The 18,844-nt window shown below is 35.3% G+C and overlaps 4 protein-coding genes across 7 annotated transcripts; 3 read left to right on the forward strand and 1 right to left on the reverse strand.

The window, feature by feature from the left end:
- The first annotated feature begins 216 nt into the window (after positions 1-216).
- On the forward strand, positions 217-2,783 carry Tktl2_0 (transketolase-like protein 2). The gene is made up of 3 exons (XM_011192600.3): positions 217-568; positions 667-1,002; positions 1,061-2,783. The coding sequence occupies exons 1-3, from the start codon at positions 372-374 to the stop codon at positions 2,529-2,531; spliced, it is 2,004 nt and encodes a 667-aa protein (XP_011190902.1). The 5' UTR covers positions 217-371; the 3' UTR covers positions 2,532-2,783.
- A 93-nt stretch (positions 2,784-2,876) lies between these two features.
- On the forward strand, positions 2,877-4,102 carry Tmem208_1 (transmembrane protein 208). Its single transcript, XM_011192601.3, has 4 exons — positions 2,877-3,030; positions 3,107-3,262; positions 3,337-3,473; positions 3,538-4,102. Exons 1-4 carry the CDS (start codon positions 3,025-3,027, stop codon positions 3,761-3,763), a joined length of 525 nt encoding a protein of 174 aa, XP_011190903.1. The 5' UTR covers positions 2,877-3,024; the 3' UTR covers positions 3,764-4,102.
- Positions 4,103-4,374: 272 nt separating this feature from the next.
- Positions 4,375-17,203, reverse strand: LOC105217548 (ATP-citrate synthase). 4 transcript variants are annotated; one of them, XM_054232791.1, is made up of 9 exons: positions 17,045-17,203; positions 13,219-13,436; positions 10,983-11,168; positions 10,457-10,909; positions 9,805-10,393; positions 8,446-8,590; positions 7,109-8,342; positions 6,692-7,032; positions 4,375-6,578 (listed from the first exon to the last, which is right to left on the reverse strand). In XM_054232791.1, the coding sequence occupies exons 2-9, from the start codon at positions 13,378-13,380 to the stop codon at positions 6,410-6,412; spliced, it is 3,279 nt and encodes a 1,092-aa protein (XP_054088766.1). In that variant the 5' UTR covers positions 13,381-13,436; positions 17,045-17,203; the 3' UTR covers positions 4,375-6,409. The 4 variants fall into 4 exon arrangements, with proteins under 4 accessions (XP_054088766.1, XP_054088765.1, XP_011190904.1 ...); XM_054232790.1 differs by having other exon boundaries at positions 8,446-8,632; XM_011192602.3 differs by having other exon boundaries at positions 8,446-8,638.
- Positions 17,204-17,490: 287 nt separating this feature from the next.
- On the forward strand, positions 17,491-18,720 carry LOC105217551 (probable methylthioribulose-1-phosphate dehydratase). The gene is made up of 7 exons (XM_011192609.3): positions 17,491-17,644; positions 17,700-17,752; positions 17,814-17,855; positions 17,909-18,022; positions 18,079-18,232; positions 18,304-18,506; positions 18,567-18,720. The coding sequence occupies exons 1-7, from the start codon at positions 17,618-17,620 to the stop codon at positions 18,643-18,645; spliced, it is 672 nt and encodes a 223-aa protein (XP_011190911.1). The 5' UTR covers positions 17,491-17,617; the 3' UTR covers positions 18,646-18,720.
- The last annotated feature ends 124 nt before the right edge of the window (positions 18,721-18,844 follow it).

Genomic DNA, 18,844 nt, shown 5'->3' on the forward strand with positions numbered 1-18,844 from the left:
AGTTGAAGAAATCGAATTGTACATAGATGTCGTGGGTTATAAAAAATCGGCTATAGGGCAGAACTTTTTTAAATCTATTAAAATGAATAGCAGATGAACTACTAGTAACATTAAAGACCACATAGAGACTTAACCTTACAGATAATAATAAATAAAAAAAACAAATAAATATATTTTTAAAAATATGCAACTGAAAATTTGAATGCGGATCAATCTTTATTACTTGTTTAAACGTTACATATAAATCAATCAATCAAAACAGGAGGAAAAAATTTAACAAAATTATTTTAAACAAAAAAAAAAATACTTTTTGATTAATCAAACAAATTTATAATACAAATTTTAACTCAAATAATAGTATTCCATACGTCATGAGTGAAGAAACGCCTGAAATTGAAGCAGTTGTCGTAGCAATCGTCGAGTTGCCCAAGCTACCAACAACATCAATGGGCGAGTTGCCCAAGCAACCAACAACATCAATTGATCCGGAACGAATTCAAGAGCTGCAAGATATAGCGAATCGTTTGCGTTTACACGCAATTCGGGCAACACAGGCATCCAAATCAGGGTACATATAATGCATAGAGAACTCTTGAAAAGAATAAATCCAGCTTTCCAACGGCTTAATAAAAAGAATAAAATTCCTTATTATTAATCTTTACACAGCCATCCCACATCGTGCTCATCGATAGCCGATATACTTGCAGTATTGTTTTTTAAAGTAATGCGTTTGGACATTCAAGAACCACGCAATCCGGCTAGTGATCGACTCATACTCTCGAAAGGGCATGCTGCGCCTATACTCTATGCGGCATGGGCGGAAGCTGGACTCTTTCCTACCGATGAACTGCTAAATCTACGTAAATTTGATTCCGACCTTGAGGGGCATCCTACACCGCGTTTAAATTTTATTGATGTTGGCACCGGCTCTTTGGGTCAAGGTGTAGCGGTGGCATCGGGTATGGCATATGTTGGCAAGAATATTGATAAAAGCGATTATAGGTAATAGGTTTTAACTAATCACGGTTTTTTTTACTAATGCGATAATACTTTAAAATAGGATATACTGTATCGTCGGTGATGGTGAATCGGCAGAGGGTTCAATATGGGAGTCTTTAAATTTTGCCAGTTTTTATGATTTAGATAATCTTTGTGTGATATTTGATGTCAATCGCTTAGGTCAATCTGATCCGACACAGCTACAACACAATATGGAAGTGTATGAAAAACGTTTGGATGCATTCGGTTTCAATGCAATTGTTGTGGACGGTCACAATATTGAAGAACTGATAAATGCCTTTGAAAAGGCAGCCAGTACTAAAGGCAAGCCGACGGCCGTCATTGCGAAAACATTTAAAGGTAAAGGATTTCCCGGAATTGAAGATGAAGAGAATTGGCATGGTAAACCGTTGGGTGATAAGGCATGTGAAGTTATAAGAAAACTAGAATACGCGATTGTCAATCGTGCACCATGCCCAGTGTCGTTAACACCAAAATCTAATGATGGCATGACAGTACCTGAGGTCAATATAAATAATATCAAACTGTGCTGCGCACCAGAATACACACTGGGCGAACAAGTGGCAACACGTGTCGCCTATGGTAAAGCGCTGGCCAAAATGGCAGCTGTCTGTGATCGTGTTATTGCATTGGATGGCGATACAAAGAACTCCACTTATTCGGAGAAACTGAAACAAGAATTTCCTGATCGTTTCATCGAATGTTACATAGCAGAGCAAAATCTGGTTGGGGTAGCCATTGGTGCCACGTGCCGTAATCGCACAATCGCTTTTGCGTCCACCTTTGCCGCATTCCTAACACGAGCTTTCGATCAACTTCGCATGGGTGCTATCTCACAGACTAACGCCAATTTCTGTGGTTCGCATTGTGGCGTAAGTATCGGCGAGGACGGGCCCTCACAAATGGCTCTCGAGGATATTGCCATGTTTCGTGCAATACCAGGTAGCACCGTATTCTATCCATCGGATGCGGTCAGCTGTGAACGCGCCGTGGAATTGGCGGCAAATACGCCAGGTATCTGCTTCATACGCACCTCCAGACCAAGTACAGCTGTTATTTACAAAAACGAGGAGGTGTTCCAAGTGGGCATTGGTAAAGTGATAAAACAATCACGCAAGGATAAAGTGCTACTAGTCGGTGCGGGTGTAACGCTATATGAATGTCTCTCTGCCGCCGCAGATCTGGAGAAGGTTGGCGTAAAAGTACGTGTTATTGATCCTTTCACTATAAAACCGCTAGATGCCGGACTGATAATGGCAAATGCACGTGCATGTGGTGGGCGCATCATTGTGGTTGAGGATCACTACCAAGAAGGCGGTCTGGGTGAGGCTGTACTAAGTGCGCTTGCTATGGAACGCAATGTGGAGGTGAAGCATTTACATGTACCGCATGTGCCACGCTCTGGTCCACCAGTGGTGCTCATAGATAAATTTGGCATTTCAGCGCGTCACATTATAGAGGCGGTGTCCAATTTTATGGAATGCAGATGTACAAAAAATCTCGACGATTAGAAACAAGTTCTTACCAAAATTCCGGTTCCAATATTTTTCGTTTTGTTTTAAATGTTTCAAAAAACTGTAATTTGCAATGGCTTTTAAAAATTTTTACAAAAATTTTAAATTCTTAGTTGAAATACAGTTTATAATTAAGTTTACGAGCTTAAATTCATAGATTATATAAATATAAATGTGCTTAAAAATGTATCACTATTTAAATATTAGCAAGTACTTGTGTTTGAACAAATAAAATTGAAATTAACGGAAAATTCAGTTAAAATTAATCGATATTTCTTATCGATAACAAACAAAACCAATAAGAAGCAGCTGACAAGTAGTTGTCATTATTCGGCAATTTGTTGACGCGTCACAAACGCTCGTACACCTTGTACGAATGGGATTTTGTACTTAACCAATAAGAAAGAAGTAGCTTTATTAAGCATCCAATTTTTGGTAGAAAGTATTTTAATTAGAAAATTAGTTTTACAGGATAATAATTAGGAGCACAATGGCGGTAAGTACTATAAGACACAACTAATCAATACAATGTATTAAGGCATAATGGGTGTAACCAAATTTCGATTTTTTAGCCACAACCAAAGGGTAAACAAGGCACAAAAGGTGCAAAACAGATTGTGGAGGAGAATAAGGCCACACTAAACTTTTACAGAAATATGGCTATTGGCAGTACCGCAGCCATGGTTTTGTTAGACTTGGTATTTTTCGGACTCAGCAAAATAACAGTGGTATGTATGTACACATAATATATTTAATGTTTTATAAACTTAAAATAACTCGTGCTCTTTTGAAATACTTGCAGATTATGGGTTTCATAGCCGTACTAACCTTAGCCGCTTCGGTTCAATTCATGGTTTTCATGTCAAGACCAAAATACTCTGAAAACGGTAGCATACTCGATTCCGGAAATGACTTGAATATGGAGGGCGGCATAGCGGAGTAAGTCATGTGTGATTCAAAAACAAAAAATATTTACTGACTAATGTAATACATTTATTCGCAGAAATGTTAAAGATTTAATAATATTAACATCTGGAACACTGCTCTTGTCCCTCTTATCTAATTACTTCTGGTACCTATTCCTTTTGGCACCATTCCGCGCCTTATGGATGTTGTGGGGCAGCGTTATACAGCCCTGGTTATCACAGCGTAATGCAGCTGAGCAAGAACCCGAATTGGATGAGAAAAAGCAACGTAAACTTGAACGTAAAATGCGTCGCATGAGATGAAGATACGAAAGTGAACAAAAAAGGAGTTTGATTTACTCAATGCCCATAGAGGCTCTCAAGTCAATATTGTAACCAAAACGGTTGTGCCACATATGCCGTTTTCATGATGGTAAAGCCTTGTTACAATTTACATTAAGTAATTTGTTTTTTTGTTTTGTTTTTGGAATTTGTAATTTAATTTGCTTATGGCGGTAAAATAGTAGGGTTTTATATTTCTGGCGATACCTATTGCGAGTTATCTATGTAGTTACTTTTTGATTGTAAGTATTTGTAAGAGATATGCGTCTACATTTTGAATACAATTAAAAAAAGACACGAAATGTGTACAAAAATATTAAATTTTTTTGGTTTTTATAACAATTTAGTGATAATGTGGGTTTTATAAACATTTATTGGAGACCCACATGAAATATCTGATACCGCATAACTCTTGTGAATAATCGAGTAAGAAGGTTGTAAAAGGAGCTCTAAGCAGTTTCTGGGTTTGTTGCTGCTGTTTTTGAACGTATAATATTCTATCCTGCATATTTACCTTAGTAGTCGTTACTTACTTGCTCATACCGGCTTAAGCCAACAAACTGGAGATGATAACCGTTCAAAAAAAATCAACATTTTGTTCTACATACATGGCATACATTTATTTATGTATATTTACTCCTAAACCTCAATATTTATTTTCGAATATTGTGTTTCATTGATTTGAATAGCTTTGCGAATTAGCAATAATTTTTTATTCAGCAAAAAACTGTGTGCATAAATTCAGTGCAAAAGAACTCGTGTCTACCCAAAATTGTTGCTGCAATTGCACCGGTCTAAAATCCCCAATTAACGGAACTTTACATTGCAACCTTTGCTAATATTCATAAATGGACCTCATAGCATTTAATTGAGCATACAAAAATACATAATATTAACAAGTGCATGGTGCATTCAATACATACATACATAGTTCGAATAACTTGTATTATGATATACAATAGTAACGGGTGATTTTTTTGAGGTTAGGATTTTCATGCATTAGTATTTGACAGATCACGTGGGATTTCAGACATGGTGTCAAAGAGAAAGATGCTCAGTATGCTTTGACATTTCATCATGAATAGACTTACTAACGAGCAACGCTTGCAAATCATTGAATTTTATTACCAAAATCAGTGTTCGGTTCGAAATGTGTTTATCGACAAATTTTGTTCAGCGATGAGGCTCATTTCTGGTTGAATGGCTACGTAAATAAGCAAAATTGCCGCATTTGGGGTGAAGAGCAACCAGAAGCCGTTCAAGAACTGCCCATGCATCCCGAAAAATGCACTGTTTGGTGTGGTTTGTACGCTGGTGGAATCATTGGACCGTATTTTTTCAAAGATGCTGTTGGACGCAACGTTACGGTGAATGGCGATCGCTATCGTTCGATGCTAACAAACTTTTTGTTGCCAAAAATGGAAGAACTGAACTTGGTTGACATGTGGTTTCAACAAGATGGCGCTACATGCCACACAGCTCGCGATTCTATGGCCATTTTGAGGGAAAACTTCGGAGAACAATTCATCTCAAGAAATGGACCCGTAAGTTGGCCACCAAGATCATGCGATTTAACGCCTTTAGACTATTTTTTGTGGGGCTACGTCAAGTCTAAAGTCTACAGAAATAAGCCAGCAACTATTCCAGCTTTGGAAGACAACATTTCCGAAGAAATTCGGGCTATTCCGGCCGAAATGCTCGAAAAAGTTGCCCAAAATTGGACTTTCCGAATGGACCACCTAAGACGCAGCCGCGGTCAACATTTAAATGAAATTATCTTCAAAAAGTAAATGTCATGAACCAATCTAACGTTTCAAATAAAGAACCGATGAGATTTTGCAAATTTTATGCGTTTTTTTTTTTTAAAAGTTATCAAGCTCTTAAAAAATCACCCTTTAGATCTGCCAATAAATACCACTTTGGGTGTAGCAATTCAATAAACATATTTAATTAGTTTACAATAAGTCATTTTCATTGCTTTTATTTAACCTAAGCAAATCATTTATTTATTTATTAATAATATTTTAATCTTTAATTTATAAAATTATTGTACAAACTGAAATAATGATACCAAAAGATCCAAAACAATTTTACATTTCACACAACTATGCATGGTGTTATACCACTTATTTTTCATATCATGATCCTAATTATAAGTATATTAATTATAAAAAAGGGGGTTAATAACAAGGTGTGGAAAGTATTTTAAATCATCAAGTCACAAATTAATGAAGAAAACGTATAAAAAATGCACTTGAAAAAATGCTAAACCTAAAACAGTTTCAATATGGATTGTAAATTTTTGTTTGCTTTACTAATAATCTTCATTAAATGTTAACAACTTTAAGTTAAACTTACTGGAGTGTGTTTGTGTGTGTTCATAAATGATTTCGTAATTGCATGCATATTCCTACCACACATCTGTTTATATATATAGTATATATATACATAATCTTAAGTATGTACATACACTTGTACTAAATATGCGGTTATAGATACATATTAAGGTACTTAAGCTTTCTGTTAATGTGAGCATAATTATCATGTAAGTTCGCAATTACAAAGGGTTTTTGTTTTTGAATATGTGTTATAGATCATTCAATTAATTTCTGTAATCCCTTAAGGAATTTAATTGAATTGTTCGGGCATAACATAAGAGATATCATCCCAAGGATGACGGTATAGACCCTGCTTCAGACGCTTCTGGTCCATGTAGTGACCGATGAAGCCTATACTGCGACCCAGCACGAATAGGGAATTAATCGCACCGATGTTAATGTACTCCTGCGCTTCCTCACTGCAAAGAGATAAGTGAAAAATAAACACATTAATTTTAGTATTTAAATAACTAAAATCTTAAATATCTTAAGCATGTCTAAGACATTTCGCTAAACCCATCACTCAACTCACCTCGTGAATGAGCCGCAATTGCGCAACATATCAACAAAACTGGTAGCAATAACACCATCCACATTCAAAATCAAATTTGGCTTCTTGCTTGTGGTGATTTTCTCCACTTCAAGTGCGTATCGCAGCAGAGGAGCAGCTGGGAAATTCTCCAAAACGAATTCCTTAATGATTTTAACACGCACATCGGGATTGTTTATCGATTTCACACGATGACCAATACCCATAATAAGTTTGCCATCTTTGCGCATTTGATTGACAAAGTCCATGGGATGTAAATTGGAGTCGTAGGCCTCAGAGAATTGACGGGCAGAACCATCAAGTGCACCACCGAAACGATCACCCTAAAATTAGGAAAGAGTAATTTAGTAATTTAAATAATTATTTTCAATTTCTTCCGGCTAAAAGGCGTGAACTTACAATTGTCAACAAGCCACTGACTACGGACGACACCAAGTCTTTGCCGGCACGTGCACAGACAATAGTGTTGTGCGCACCCGAAACTGCGGGTCCATGATCAGCAGTCACCATTAAGCACATTTCGAAGAATTTGCAAACGTATGGTGGCAGACAACGTTGGAACCACAATAGCGATACAACACCGCCGATACCCACATCCTTGTTGAGCACTTCACTAATGGGCATACCAGCGTATAACAATTCTTGGCCACGTTCATCACAAATGGACGTCATAAAGGAGGCAGGCTTACGAATCAGACCCAATTCACGTGCCCACGAGTAGTCCATTGGCACGGTAGGTGGTGGTACTTCCTCTTTGGGCACGATGCGTCCCGATTTCACCAATTCGGCGTACACTTGCTGAATTAGATCACCCAACGAGTCGAAAGAGTCGGGCACATAGGCACCAGCCTCACGCAATGCCTTGTTCTTAGCAGATGCTGTTTCGCGATCTGAGTTGGCACATGAACCTGCATGACCGAATTGTACCTCAGAAGTGAACATACTAGCGCAAGTGCCTATGCACCAGGCAACCAAAGGTTTATTTATGCGTCCGTCCTTGAGCGCAGCGCACACCTCATATTCCTCGGTGCCGCCCACCTCACCCAACAACACAATCAGCTTAGCCTCTGGATCAGCCTGATAGCGTAAAATGTGATCCATGAATGTGGAGCCTGGGTAGCGATCGCCACCAATTGCAATGCCTTCGAGCACACCATCGGTAGCCTTTGAGACAATATTGTTCAATTCGTTCGACATACCGCCGGAACGAGACACATATGCCACACTGCCGGGACGATAGAGTTTCGAGTGCAAAATGTTGTCCAACATGCCACCGGTGTTACCGATTTTGAAACAGCCCGGTTTCACACCACCCACAGTGGCAGGTCCAATAATGGAAACGCCTTTCTTATCAGCGGCCACAATTAGTTTACGTGTCATATTTTCTGGTATACCCTCAGCAATGATGGCTACGGTACGAATCTGTGGGAAATCCAACACCTCCAATGTGGATTCGTAAGCTGAACGCAATGAAGCGAAATTCACCATTACATCAACATCTTTGTGATTCTTAACGGCATCGGACATTTTCTTATAAACTGGAATCAGGATCTCTTTGTGACCCCAATAGTACTTTTGCTTGTGATCACCTGTGAAGGGATATACCATAGCGACAACGGACGGTTCATCACGTCTAGATAGTAAATGAAAGAAAAAAGAAAACAGTTATTAACATTTATTATTAAAATATATATTTATTAGTTGTATGTACTTGGCTGGCCATATATATTACTCACCTGCAAATGAAATCGAAGTCGAGCATCGATTGTACAGCACGTTGCTGCATGCCCCAGACGATGGCTTTCGTTTTGTTGCTGAAAAAACTACGCGCATGCGCATTTGCGGCATTGTTGGGCACAGTGTCATTTGCAAAAGAGTCATCTGCCGAAATAGGTGGTAGTTTAATCGATTGTGGTGATGAACCTATACCTTAAATGGTTTTGATTTCGATAACGACAACGAATGTATTTGATTGCAGTTGATTTCGAGCAGGATAGAGACCGTATATCAGGACGTTTTTTGGATTGTTTTTTTTTTGTTTTTGAGTTATGAACGTGAGGCGTGAGGCGGGATAGATGCACAAGAACAGGCAAACACACACGAGCACAAACACATAGCATTGCATACGTTATATAATAACATATAACGGTTTCGGTTTATGTCATTTACGTTGACGTTTTTCCAGCCACGTTTATAGAAATTTCGTGACGTTTTCGATGGAGAAACAACAACAATAGATATAACAATATGAGGTTGTTTAATTGTTGCGACGTCAATATAATATTTAAAAAACGTATATTTTTACCCAAATAATATATATAATGGTTTTTAAATCAAGGTTTATATGTTGTGGCAGTAATGGTGGTGGTGGTGGTTCGGATATTTTGGTGGTGGTGGTGGTGATGTTGAGCAGGATAACCAATTATACATACATACATGAGGACGGACGTAGAGGATACATACAAGAATATAGAAAATATGTTTAAAAATACGTTATTAATTGGTAGATATTACATTCTATGGTTAGATAAAGGATATGCCTGGTGTAAGATTAAAAAAAAAAATAAATAAATAAAAAAAATGTTGCTGACCAAATAAACATATTTAATAAAACCAAAACATAATAAATAATAAACACTCATGATAAAATAAGCGATTTTAGTACGTCTTACAGTTTCGCCGTTACGCACACTTTTTTTTTTGTACGTCAGCGAAAAAAAAAATTAATAAAATATTTCGCGTTGGTAATTTTTCAAGTTCCAATTGCAATCCATTTTGTATGAAAAATGAAATGTTCGGTGTTTTTAATGCAACAAACAAAAACTAACTTGTATAATTTAATATAATTTAAGTGATCAGAAATAAATAAATTTTCATGCCAAAATAAGATTTTCATGAAAACAAATAAACAGAAAACACCAATATGTTGTGTTGAACCATGCAAAATCTTCCAAGCGCACTTATTCAGCAACGAATTATGAATTTCTTGTAAACAAGAAATAAACCAGTTAGCATTTTTTATACGATTTAGTACGCATTTTGAAAGATTTTTATTCAATGCAAACAATAAGAAATAAAATGAAATGTCAACTTACCGCCATTATTGCTCACCGCGCTCTCTGACGCCTTCAACTCAGATTGTGCTTGCTGACCGCCGGGCAGTAGAAAATTGGCCGTGGAGAATTCCGCTGTGGCGGTTTGTGGAATGGGTCGTTTACCCAACGCCATGCCACAAATCGCCGTCATATGTGTCTCTGGTCCAAACACATGCAATGGAATGCCAAGTGAGGAGCCGAATTCGCGCATCTTGCGCAAACCTTCTTGATAATTGGGGCCGGCACGACGCACGAATATCGACACATTGTGTTCGACCAGTTTGGGTTGGAATTCTCGCAGGGCCGTTATTATACCACGGAAGGTTGCAGCAACATTTGTAAAATTGGCAATGCCACCACCAGTGATAAGCACTTTGCCGTCGGGATGTTTTGGTGACGATGTCATCAGTGTCAAAATTGTCTTGGCATATTCGTACGTTTGCTGCTCTGATGGTGCACCACTGTATTCACCATAGTTGGCCAATTCGGAAGCGCCGCCCAAATCACAAATTGTATCCGAGTAAATGACACTGGCGCCACCACCGGCTACCATAGTCCAAATGCGACCATTACGATTCAATATTGTCAGCTGTTTAATGAAACATTAATGTGAAGTACAATAACCACGTTTCACTGTAAAACAAAAGCATACCTTCAATGAAGCGCCACTCTTGGCATCCAAATCGGCTATGTACGCCTCTTCGGGATAAGCATCACGTCCAAATGGTGGTGGATAATCAACATCACCCCACTTTGGACGGCATATGAAATCGGCCGTTGAATCCAATTTGGCAGCCAAATCCAAAATGTACATACTGTTTTTAGTCACAACCAAAGGATTGATTTCCAAATAGGTGAAGTAAAGATCAACATAAGCTTTGTACAGAGCATATATGAAATTAGCGATACGCTGTTTGGTGGCCGCATCAGCGACATGCACCAACAATTTTGCGGTAATTTCCTCAACGGACGTTTCATTGTTCACCAACACATCCAACTTCAAGGCTTTTGCGTCCACATCGCCGATATCAACACCACCTTGATGGTAGAAGAGTATAGTGTCGGCACTGCGATGCGAATAGATGCAGACATACATCTCTTCGGACTGTAATGAATAAATTAAATAAAAATAATGAAAATTAATCCATTTTTTTTTTTTTTAATTAACTGTCACTCACCTCATCATGCGGCACAAATGGTTCAATTATGAAGTTACGCAATTTGCCCACAGCATTACCAATTTTCTGATCTTTGTTAATACGTTCGCCAATCCATTCCTTAACTTGCTCGTAGTTTTTCTTTACACCGATTAAACCCAATTTGCCACGGCGCTTAATCAATTGATCCGGTTTCACAACTAGTGGCTGCAATTACAATTAAAGGAAATATATATAATAATTTTGCCAAATACATAAATACATATATGTGAATGTAAATGTATACTACAAGTTAGCATAAGTTTGCTACACGTGTACTTCCCGTAACGGCAGAGAAAGTGAATGAAAGCCTTGTTATTTGTTTGTATGTAAATGTATGAACACGTTTGCGCGTACACACATGCGCATATGTATGTGCGGTGTAAGCGGAAACAAAGGTTATTTACTTATAGCTATTCAAATATTTACTCAAATGACCTTTGAACTTGTTTAAATATTGACAATGAAAAGACGCAGATGTGGAAAAGCTAACACAAATTGCAAATGTGGCATTGTCACCTAATGTATTCATAAGGAAGTGCAAAAATATTCCATCATAAATATCATAAACGGTTCAACAAAACACCATAAAATTATATCAACTACTTTTATGGCAAAAATAAAAATGGAATTGCAGAACTAATTAAAAGTTTGATAAAATTAATGTTTAAATAACAAAAATATAATAACTAATACAGCGATATTGAAATGTAAATAAATCTATCAATCAATGTAAAAGTAAATACTTTTCAACACTTGAAAGAAATGCCGGCTTCGCGTACACAATTGTAAACGATTCATTTTTTCGCTGTGCTATTTATTGCAATTCACCTGACGTCACAAGTAAACAACATCAGGCCACCTCGGCGCACACAAACTAAACGAAAAGAATAATCATAAAAGTGTAGAACTCACACACAAATACATATTTATATAGTATAGTATGTATATGTGCTGGCAAACTTATCCATGTGTAGTCATTAAAAGCGTGCAAATATTAAAGTAACAGAAATACATTAGAGAAATATGGAGAAGAGAAGGAGAACTTTGATGCTACGTATTAAAGTCACGTTAAAGTAAATATAAACAAAAACGGAAGCATCCACATTGCATGATGTATGACGTAGGCATATATGTATGTAAATTCATACACATAAATATTTATATATACCGCACAGTTTCTCTCTATTAATTTGTATAACTTGTGTACACAAATGACACACACTGCTAATATTGAATAATTAGTGGGAGGTGCTGCCAACGAAACACCAACACGTAAATTTGTCAACTTATCAAGTGTAAGTGTTTATATAAATGACGTACAATTTGCACTGGAATAACTTGAAAAACACTAAATGAAAGCAATTGAGCAAGACCAGTAGGTGGCCACTCAAAAATTGTGATAAAACAATTTTGTTAATTTCGATTAATAGAAATCTTAAGTGAGGCACCAAAGCACTGAGTCTTTACAGCAAAAACATTCAGTACATGCAAAACCACCACGTGATTTCTAAAAATTGCTTCAAATTTTGAATCTATGACTAAGAGGTGCTCATACGATAACATTATACAGTTTGGCGATTGTGCATAAATACTACACAATCAAGTGTTTGAAGCGTTCTGCTATCATCAATACGTACGTACGTATGTATATATGTCAACCAGAAAATATTAATAGTTATATTGTCAGCAGATAATGAGTGTGGACTATTAATAAAAAGCCTGATACAATACTGTTTTGTGTACACGTAGTCGCCTTATCAATAGATCCGCCAATTAAAAATCTGTTAATCAGTGCAGCCACAAGTTGAAATTAATCATCTCCAATTTTAAATAATCTAATCAGTATAACGGTAGCATAATAATTTTCCACGCAACCATGTGGTGTTTGCGAGAATATGTGCTCACACACATACATGCATACAAACTGGTCGCTTTCAAGTATTTTGTGTTTGAAATGTTTAATGGCGTTTCCGAATAAATGGCACATAAACATTTTTAGCCGGTAGAGTTCAAGTTCAAAGACGAATATGTGTCTGAGCAAATCATAATTAAGAAATATACATATATAGTATAATCGTTTAGTGAAATATATGTATGTACGAGTATGTAGTTCGAAGCCAGTGCTATGGAGTATATGGAAAGTAAGACGATTAATTTTTTTTTTTAATTTAGCAATAAATAATAAAGAAATGCTTACACTTCATGTAGTACTTACCGTATCCAACAGCCAAGGATTTTGTGCGGTCAATTGTGCCCAATCCGTTCCAGTATTGACTGTTGCAAAACGACATTGTGCTGCACCGGATGCACCATTCACATTCAAAAATCGATTCAATATATCTTTGCCAGTGGCTTCGGAAATGGCTTTGGCAGACATGTTTGTGACTTTGTTATCAGGAAATGTTTCTCTTTAATAAACAATATTTTCGCTGGCTAAAAAATAAAAAAGAAAGGTTGAAATTAGAGGAATGTTTGGTATGTGTATGTATAAATATATGTATATGTATAAATTAATAAGCAGTGAAATTTTGATAATCACTTTTATGACATTTCGGTTTAATCGGAATGAGATAGGTCAGTGTTGCAGTGGGCATATATTATATGTATGCTTATTTTTAAGAGAATTATTGGCATTTAATTTAGTTTTTTTTTTTAATTTGAGAAATATATTTTAATTTGTGAATTTTAGGCTAGAATTAATAATTGATTTCAGAAGAAAAAATTTACTGTTACTGCTATGTTATAAGTAGTAAATACTTGTTTTTATATAAATTGAAAAATATTTCTTTTTTTTTAATATTAATAATTATTATTAATTATATATAAATATATATAAATTTATATATTTTTGAGCAATATCCTGCATCTACCACATTTACATATACTGTAGAAACCAGTTTATTCATAAGAGCAAACACTGAATGGTCAAGCGCAAAAAAGCACCATTAAAATCGCGCCATATACCTTATTATTTTTGTTTTTTTTTTTTTTGTCTTTTGTATTATTTTCGAATGAAACCGGTGCCGTTTAATAACAATGACAACTAGCTCACTTGGCACACAATATAATTGCAAATTTATTTTGCTAGAGCCACCAAACAACCGTTTCACGAGCGCGTCAGGCGAGAACTAAAATCAACTGAAAGTAACAGGTACAATGAAAACAACTGTTTCAGCTGTTACTACTCATGTGTGAGAGCGAATGTCCACGACATAGCCGCACGCCGACGTAATGATCGCCGCTGATCATTCTTTCTGATCGCATTGTGTACTGATATCACCATACATACATGTACATATGTATGTATATATATATAAATATACATATGAATATATACGATCACAGATTTTATTCCAATTTGATTAGATCGCATCGAATAGAAATATATATTGACGTATTTATAAAACATGTACGCGTACGTACACAGAAGTATGTCATAGAGACGCTTGATATTTTTTTGTTAATTGGCTAACTATATAAATTTGTGTTTTAAATTATTCATAAATACTCATGTGTACATACATACATACAAACTCATGTGAAGTTAGTAATGTGAATACTCAAAGTGTCTCCATGCATATGGCGTGATATATTTTGTGAAAGATGCTGGCGCGCTCTTAAATTGCAAAACTTGTGAACCGGTGTATCTGTGTATGAATTAATGTTGCGAGTTAAAGTGATGGCGTGGTGCCGAAGTCAAGCGTTTTACTTTTTATGAGCAAGCGCTTAGCAAAAGTGTGATCGATTTGCCCTTATGAACTTCCCCACATGCTATATACAGGGAGCGGTGAGATATTTTCAATGAAAGTGTGTTCAGAATTGCTGTCAAGTGTTTTGCCTGAAATTCTCGTAGCTATTTTAATAACCGAAAAATATTTTTGAAAATTAACATGTAAGTTTATTAGTCTTACTGGTTTTAGGCTGATTTCGAAAGACTTTGTGTAAAGATTTTTTTTCATTACAAGAATTCACTTGCAAACAAATAGTCGTGAAAGATAAAAATTTACATTTTAAACAAACCGCTCGAAAATTATGCAGTTGTATTTGTAATATGACATTGTTGGGAGACAATACATTTTCCTTTCAAAAAAAAGTGAATCTAGATAAATTTCGAAGGTCATCAAAATACTTTGTTCAATGCAAATTGTAAGACACTTATGAAAGCTGAAGAAGGTTAACGTGTACTATAGAATATTAACAAGCTTGACAGCTGGCTGAACAATCTTAGAATCTAAACCTATTTTTATTTTACTATGTATATTTACAACAAATTTATGTGCATAAAAATCTATAATAACAAGCATATAAGTAACACAGTATGAATAGAATGTATGAAAGGTGTTCAACTACACATTTTTTGCAACAACCTTCAAATGTTCCAGGTTCACATAGCACTACGTTATCAATACCTTATTCAAAGCAAATGTATACAACGAATGTGTGTACATACGTATACATATTTATATTTCCATAATAATATTAATCGATTTGTACAAATATGCATATGTAAGTTAAATGTACATTTAAAATATATTCTTAAAATTGATTTCCCCCCAGCATTTAAGAAAAGTAAATCTAATGTGAATGCGACAACAAATTTTAAAGGGTGAATAGAGGTGACATGCTGGAAATACAAAGTAAAGCTTATTAACTTAACAATAGACAAATTACTAACAAAATAAATGCCAATATAAAATAATTAATTCACGGAGTTTGACATGCAATTATTATTAACAACGTCCTGAGAAAATTCAAAAGTAAACAAAAAGTTTATTAGGTATATATTTTAGACTTGTGAATAGTACTTGGCCGAATAATTATTCGTCTCCGATCCGTAAAAGTAAAAAACACTCTCTCATTAATTAATATAAAACTATAATATCCTTCAAAGTGCCAAAGAATGGCGAAAGGAAAATTACAAGTTGTTAGCTTTAATAAGCCTGTAAAAATAATAATTTACCGTTATTAAAAAAAGCATATCATATTTTATAACTCATATATACAATAGATATGTATATATGAAATAGCAAAAATAGTTAAGTATTAAGGTTTTATTTCTGGTTTTTGCTACTTTGTAACGATGTTGCACTGTACAGCGCAATTTAATCCATTATTTGGCTTTACCCACTGAGTCAAGGCTTACCAATAGCTGCAATAATCACACGTTAACATTAAATTTTTGTTTATGTAGTCAATACAACATATGCACAAAAGTATGTATACTAATATATATTCGTAATGTACCTGTTTATTAAGTAATAAATTCAAAACAGTGACGAAGTATTAAAAAATTTCTCTATTGCGTTCGCTTTGGAACGCTAACCAATAACGGTTTGAAGCACTGCACTGCAGAAGAGAAAGTGGGTAAAATCAATAACAAAAGCAACTATCAAGTGAGTTTTTTTTTTTTGTAGTGCAAAGCAGCACGGCTATATGTCGTAATCATTGCATACCAAAATGTTAATGAGCGATTTGATTGAAATCGAAAGTGGTCCTAAATTCCTGTTTGTGACACTAGCACCAGAAATTTTTGAATTTCTTAAATAACAGAGTTATTGCACACATAACGATAGGTACAATTGTCTACTTTTTGAGCCTTTATATGTGCTATTAGTTCCACTGTATTTTTCAACGCATTTGTATTTATACCATTTGGTGCACCCGTTCCGGCACCTTTAATGAATTAGGCATTAGTTAACTGAACTTTGTTTTTTGTTGCTGACCGCTACTTTATTGTATTGTACTATACATTTCTCCATTTTAACATACATATTGCCTAATTTCATGATGATATTACTTTGACTTTTCGCTTTGAAAGCACGCGTCATGCCAACAATATTAAGCGAAAATTACCGCACTCACAAGACACCTTTGCCAAATAGCAATTTCATAAATCCTCTTCCCCTTTGCAATCAACCGACAAATGCCTAATATGCACGTCATTCAATTAATCCCCGGCAAATTTTTCACGTCTAACTTTATGCAATTCTTTTAATACACAATTAGCAGGTAATTATTTTCTACGAAAAATATCCACTTACTGCTTGAATTTCAGTTAAGATGTAATCTCCAGTGTAAATTTTATTCCTGCTACTTTATTTTACAACTGTTCCACTGGAATTGTGCAAATTTTATTAAAAACACGTCTGCGTTAAGTGAACGCTAGCGAAAACCACGAAAACGAAAATCGAATTAAAATCATTTTCTTTCGTTTGCCAGCCTGTCCCAAATAATAGTGTTACCAATTGCGTTGCCACCAAGTAATTAACAAGAAATTGTATTGAAGAGCTGTTAATAATGCACTAAAAAGATTTATGAAACCAGCAACTATAATTTATATAATAACTATAATTTAGTGTAATTACTGACTTTTTACTTTTTCTACAATATAACTGATTTTGTTTTTCATAAAAAAACGCGTGTTGGATATTATTTAGTGGCAGTTCTTTTTAAAGCTGCTCATAGTTTGTCAGCACTGCATGATAATAAAATCCACAACCAATAACAGCCAACAATCATATTGTTTACTTCTTTACAACAATTTCTTATCGCTTTGTCAGTGTCTTATCAGAATCTGTCAGATCATTTAAAGAATATAAAGTGGTGAAAGAAATATGTCTTTATATAAAGATCTTCCAGAGGTAATTTTAAAGTTTATAGTATTAATTTTACGCAATTCTCATTATATCTTTCTAGGACCATCCTAGAAAACTAATACCGGAACTATGCCGGCAATTTTACCACCTTGGGTAAGGAATGGCTAAATTAATAAAAAAAACAAGAATAATTTATAAATATGATTACTTATAGTTGGGTAACTGGCACCGGTGGAGGCATGAGTATTAAATATAAGTAAGTGATAACATCAATTAAAGAGTTTTCCGTTTTAAAAGAATTTTGCATAGCAACGAAATTTATATAGCACCATCTGGAGTACAAAAGGAACGTATGCAACCGGATGATTTATTCGTACAGGATGAGGAAGGAAAAGATATAATGTTACCACCGGATTTTAAAAAGTAATATTTTGTAAAATGTGTCAAGAGATGTACTTAGCATATGATTTTTTTATTAGACTAACGAAGAGTCAATGTACGCCCTTATTTATGCTGGCTTATCGGCACAGAGGAGCGGAAGCTGTGATACATACACATTCACAGCACGCGGTAATGGCGACTTTATTATGGCCCGGTGAAGTATTCCGCTGTACACATTTGGAAATGATTAAAGTACATATTCAGATTACATTACAGCTCCTTCCAGAATTATATTTCTAACCACATCTTTTTCATTTCTACAGGGTGTCTATGATGAGAATTTGAAACGTTATCTACGATACGATGAAGAACTGATTGTGCCAATTATAGAGAATACTCCATTTGAACGAGATCTAGCAGACAGCATGCATGCTGCTATGCTAAAGTATCCCGGTTGTAGTGCGGTGTTAGTTCGACGTCATGGTGTATATGTCTGGGGTAAAAGTTGGGAGAAAGCTAAAACAATGTATGAGAAGTGAACATTTAATTATATTTAGGTAAATGTTTAATTATTTACTAATTTTAGGTCTGAGTGCTATGACTACCTTTTTTCTATTTGCGTCGAAATGAAGAAGTGTGGATTGAAACCCGAAATTTTTAAATAATCGATATAGTCAATATAAGAATAAAAAGTGCATTTTATTATTCCTAAAAAGTGAATAAAGCAATACAAACTAAGATTTTTAAAGACTATAGATAATAATATTAAAAGATCTACATTAAATATGTTAATCGATATGTACGTATAACGATTTTCTATTGTTACCAGAAAAAACATATTTCGAAACTGTTCTCTAATTGAAA

Source organism: Zeugodacus cucurbitae, chromosome 6, assembly GCF_028554725.1.
Source record: "Zeugodacus cucurbitae isolate PBARC_wt_2022May chromosome 6, idZeuCucr1.2, whole genome shotgun sequence".
In the NCBI taxonomy this organism is placed as follows: Eukaryota; Metazoa; Arthropoda; class Insecta; order Diptera; family Tephritidae; genus Zeugodacus; species Zeugodacus cucurbitae.

Bases quoted from the DNA above. Each gene is read 5' to 3' on its own strand.
- Tktl2_0 (XM_011192600.3), top strand. From the start codon at position 372: ATGAGTGAAGAAACGCCTGAAATTGAAGCAGTTGTCGTAGCAATCGTC. The intron at 569-666 runs GTACATATAATG...ATCTTTACACAG, and splicing joins ACACAGGCATCCAAATCAGG to CCATCCCACATCGTGCTCAT. The intron at 1,003-1,060 runs GTAATAGGTTTT...ACTTTAAAATAG, and splicing joins ATTGATAAAAGCGATTATAG to GATATACTGTATCGTCGGTG.
- Tmem208_1 (XM_011192601.3), top strand. The intron at 3,263-3,336 runs GTATGTATGTAC...AAATACTTGCAG, and splicing joins GACTCAGCAAAATAACAGTG to ATTATGGGTTTCATAGCCGT. The intron at 3,474-3,537 runs GTAAGTCATGTG...ATTTATTCGCAG, and splicing joins ATGGAGGGCGGCATAGCGGA to AAATGTTAAAGATTTAATAA.
- LOC105217548 (XM_011192602.3), bottom strand. From the start codon at position 13,380: ATGTCTGCCAAAGCCATTTCCGAAGCCACTGGCAAAGATATATTGAAT. The intron at 10,910-10,982 runs GTGAGTGACAGT...TATTCATTACAG, and splicing joins CATTTGTGCCGCATGATGAG to TCCGAAGAGATGTATGTCTG. The intron at 8,343-8,445 runs GTGAGTAATATA...TTTACTATCTAG, and splicing joins GACTTCGATTTCATTTGCAG to ACGTGATGAACCGTCCGTTG.
- LOC105217551 (XM_011192609.3), top strand. From the start codon at position 17,618: ATGTCTTTATATAAAGATCTTCCAGAG. The intron at 17,856-17,908 runs GTAAGTGATAAC...AATTTTGCATAG, and splicing joins GGCATGAGTATTAAATATAA to CAACGAAATTTATATAGCAC. The intron at 18,233-18,303 runs GTACATATTCAG...TCATTTCTACAG, and splicing joins CACATTTGGAAATGATTAAA to GGTGTCTATGATGAGAATTT.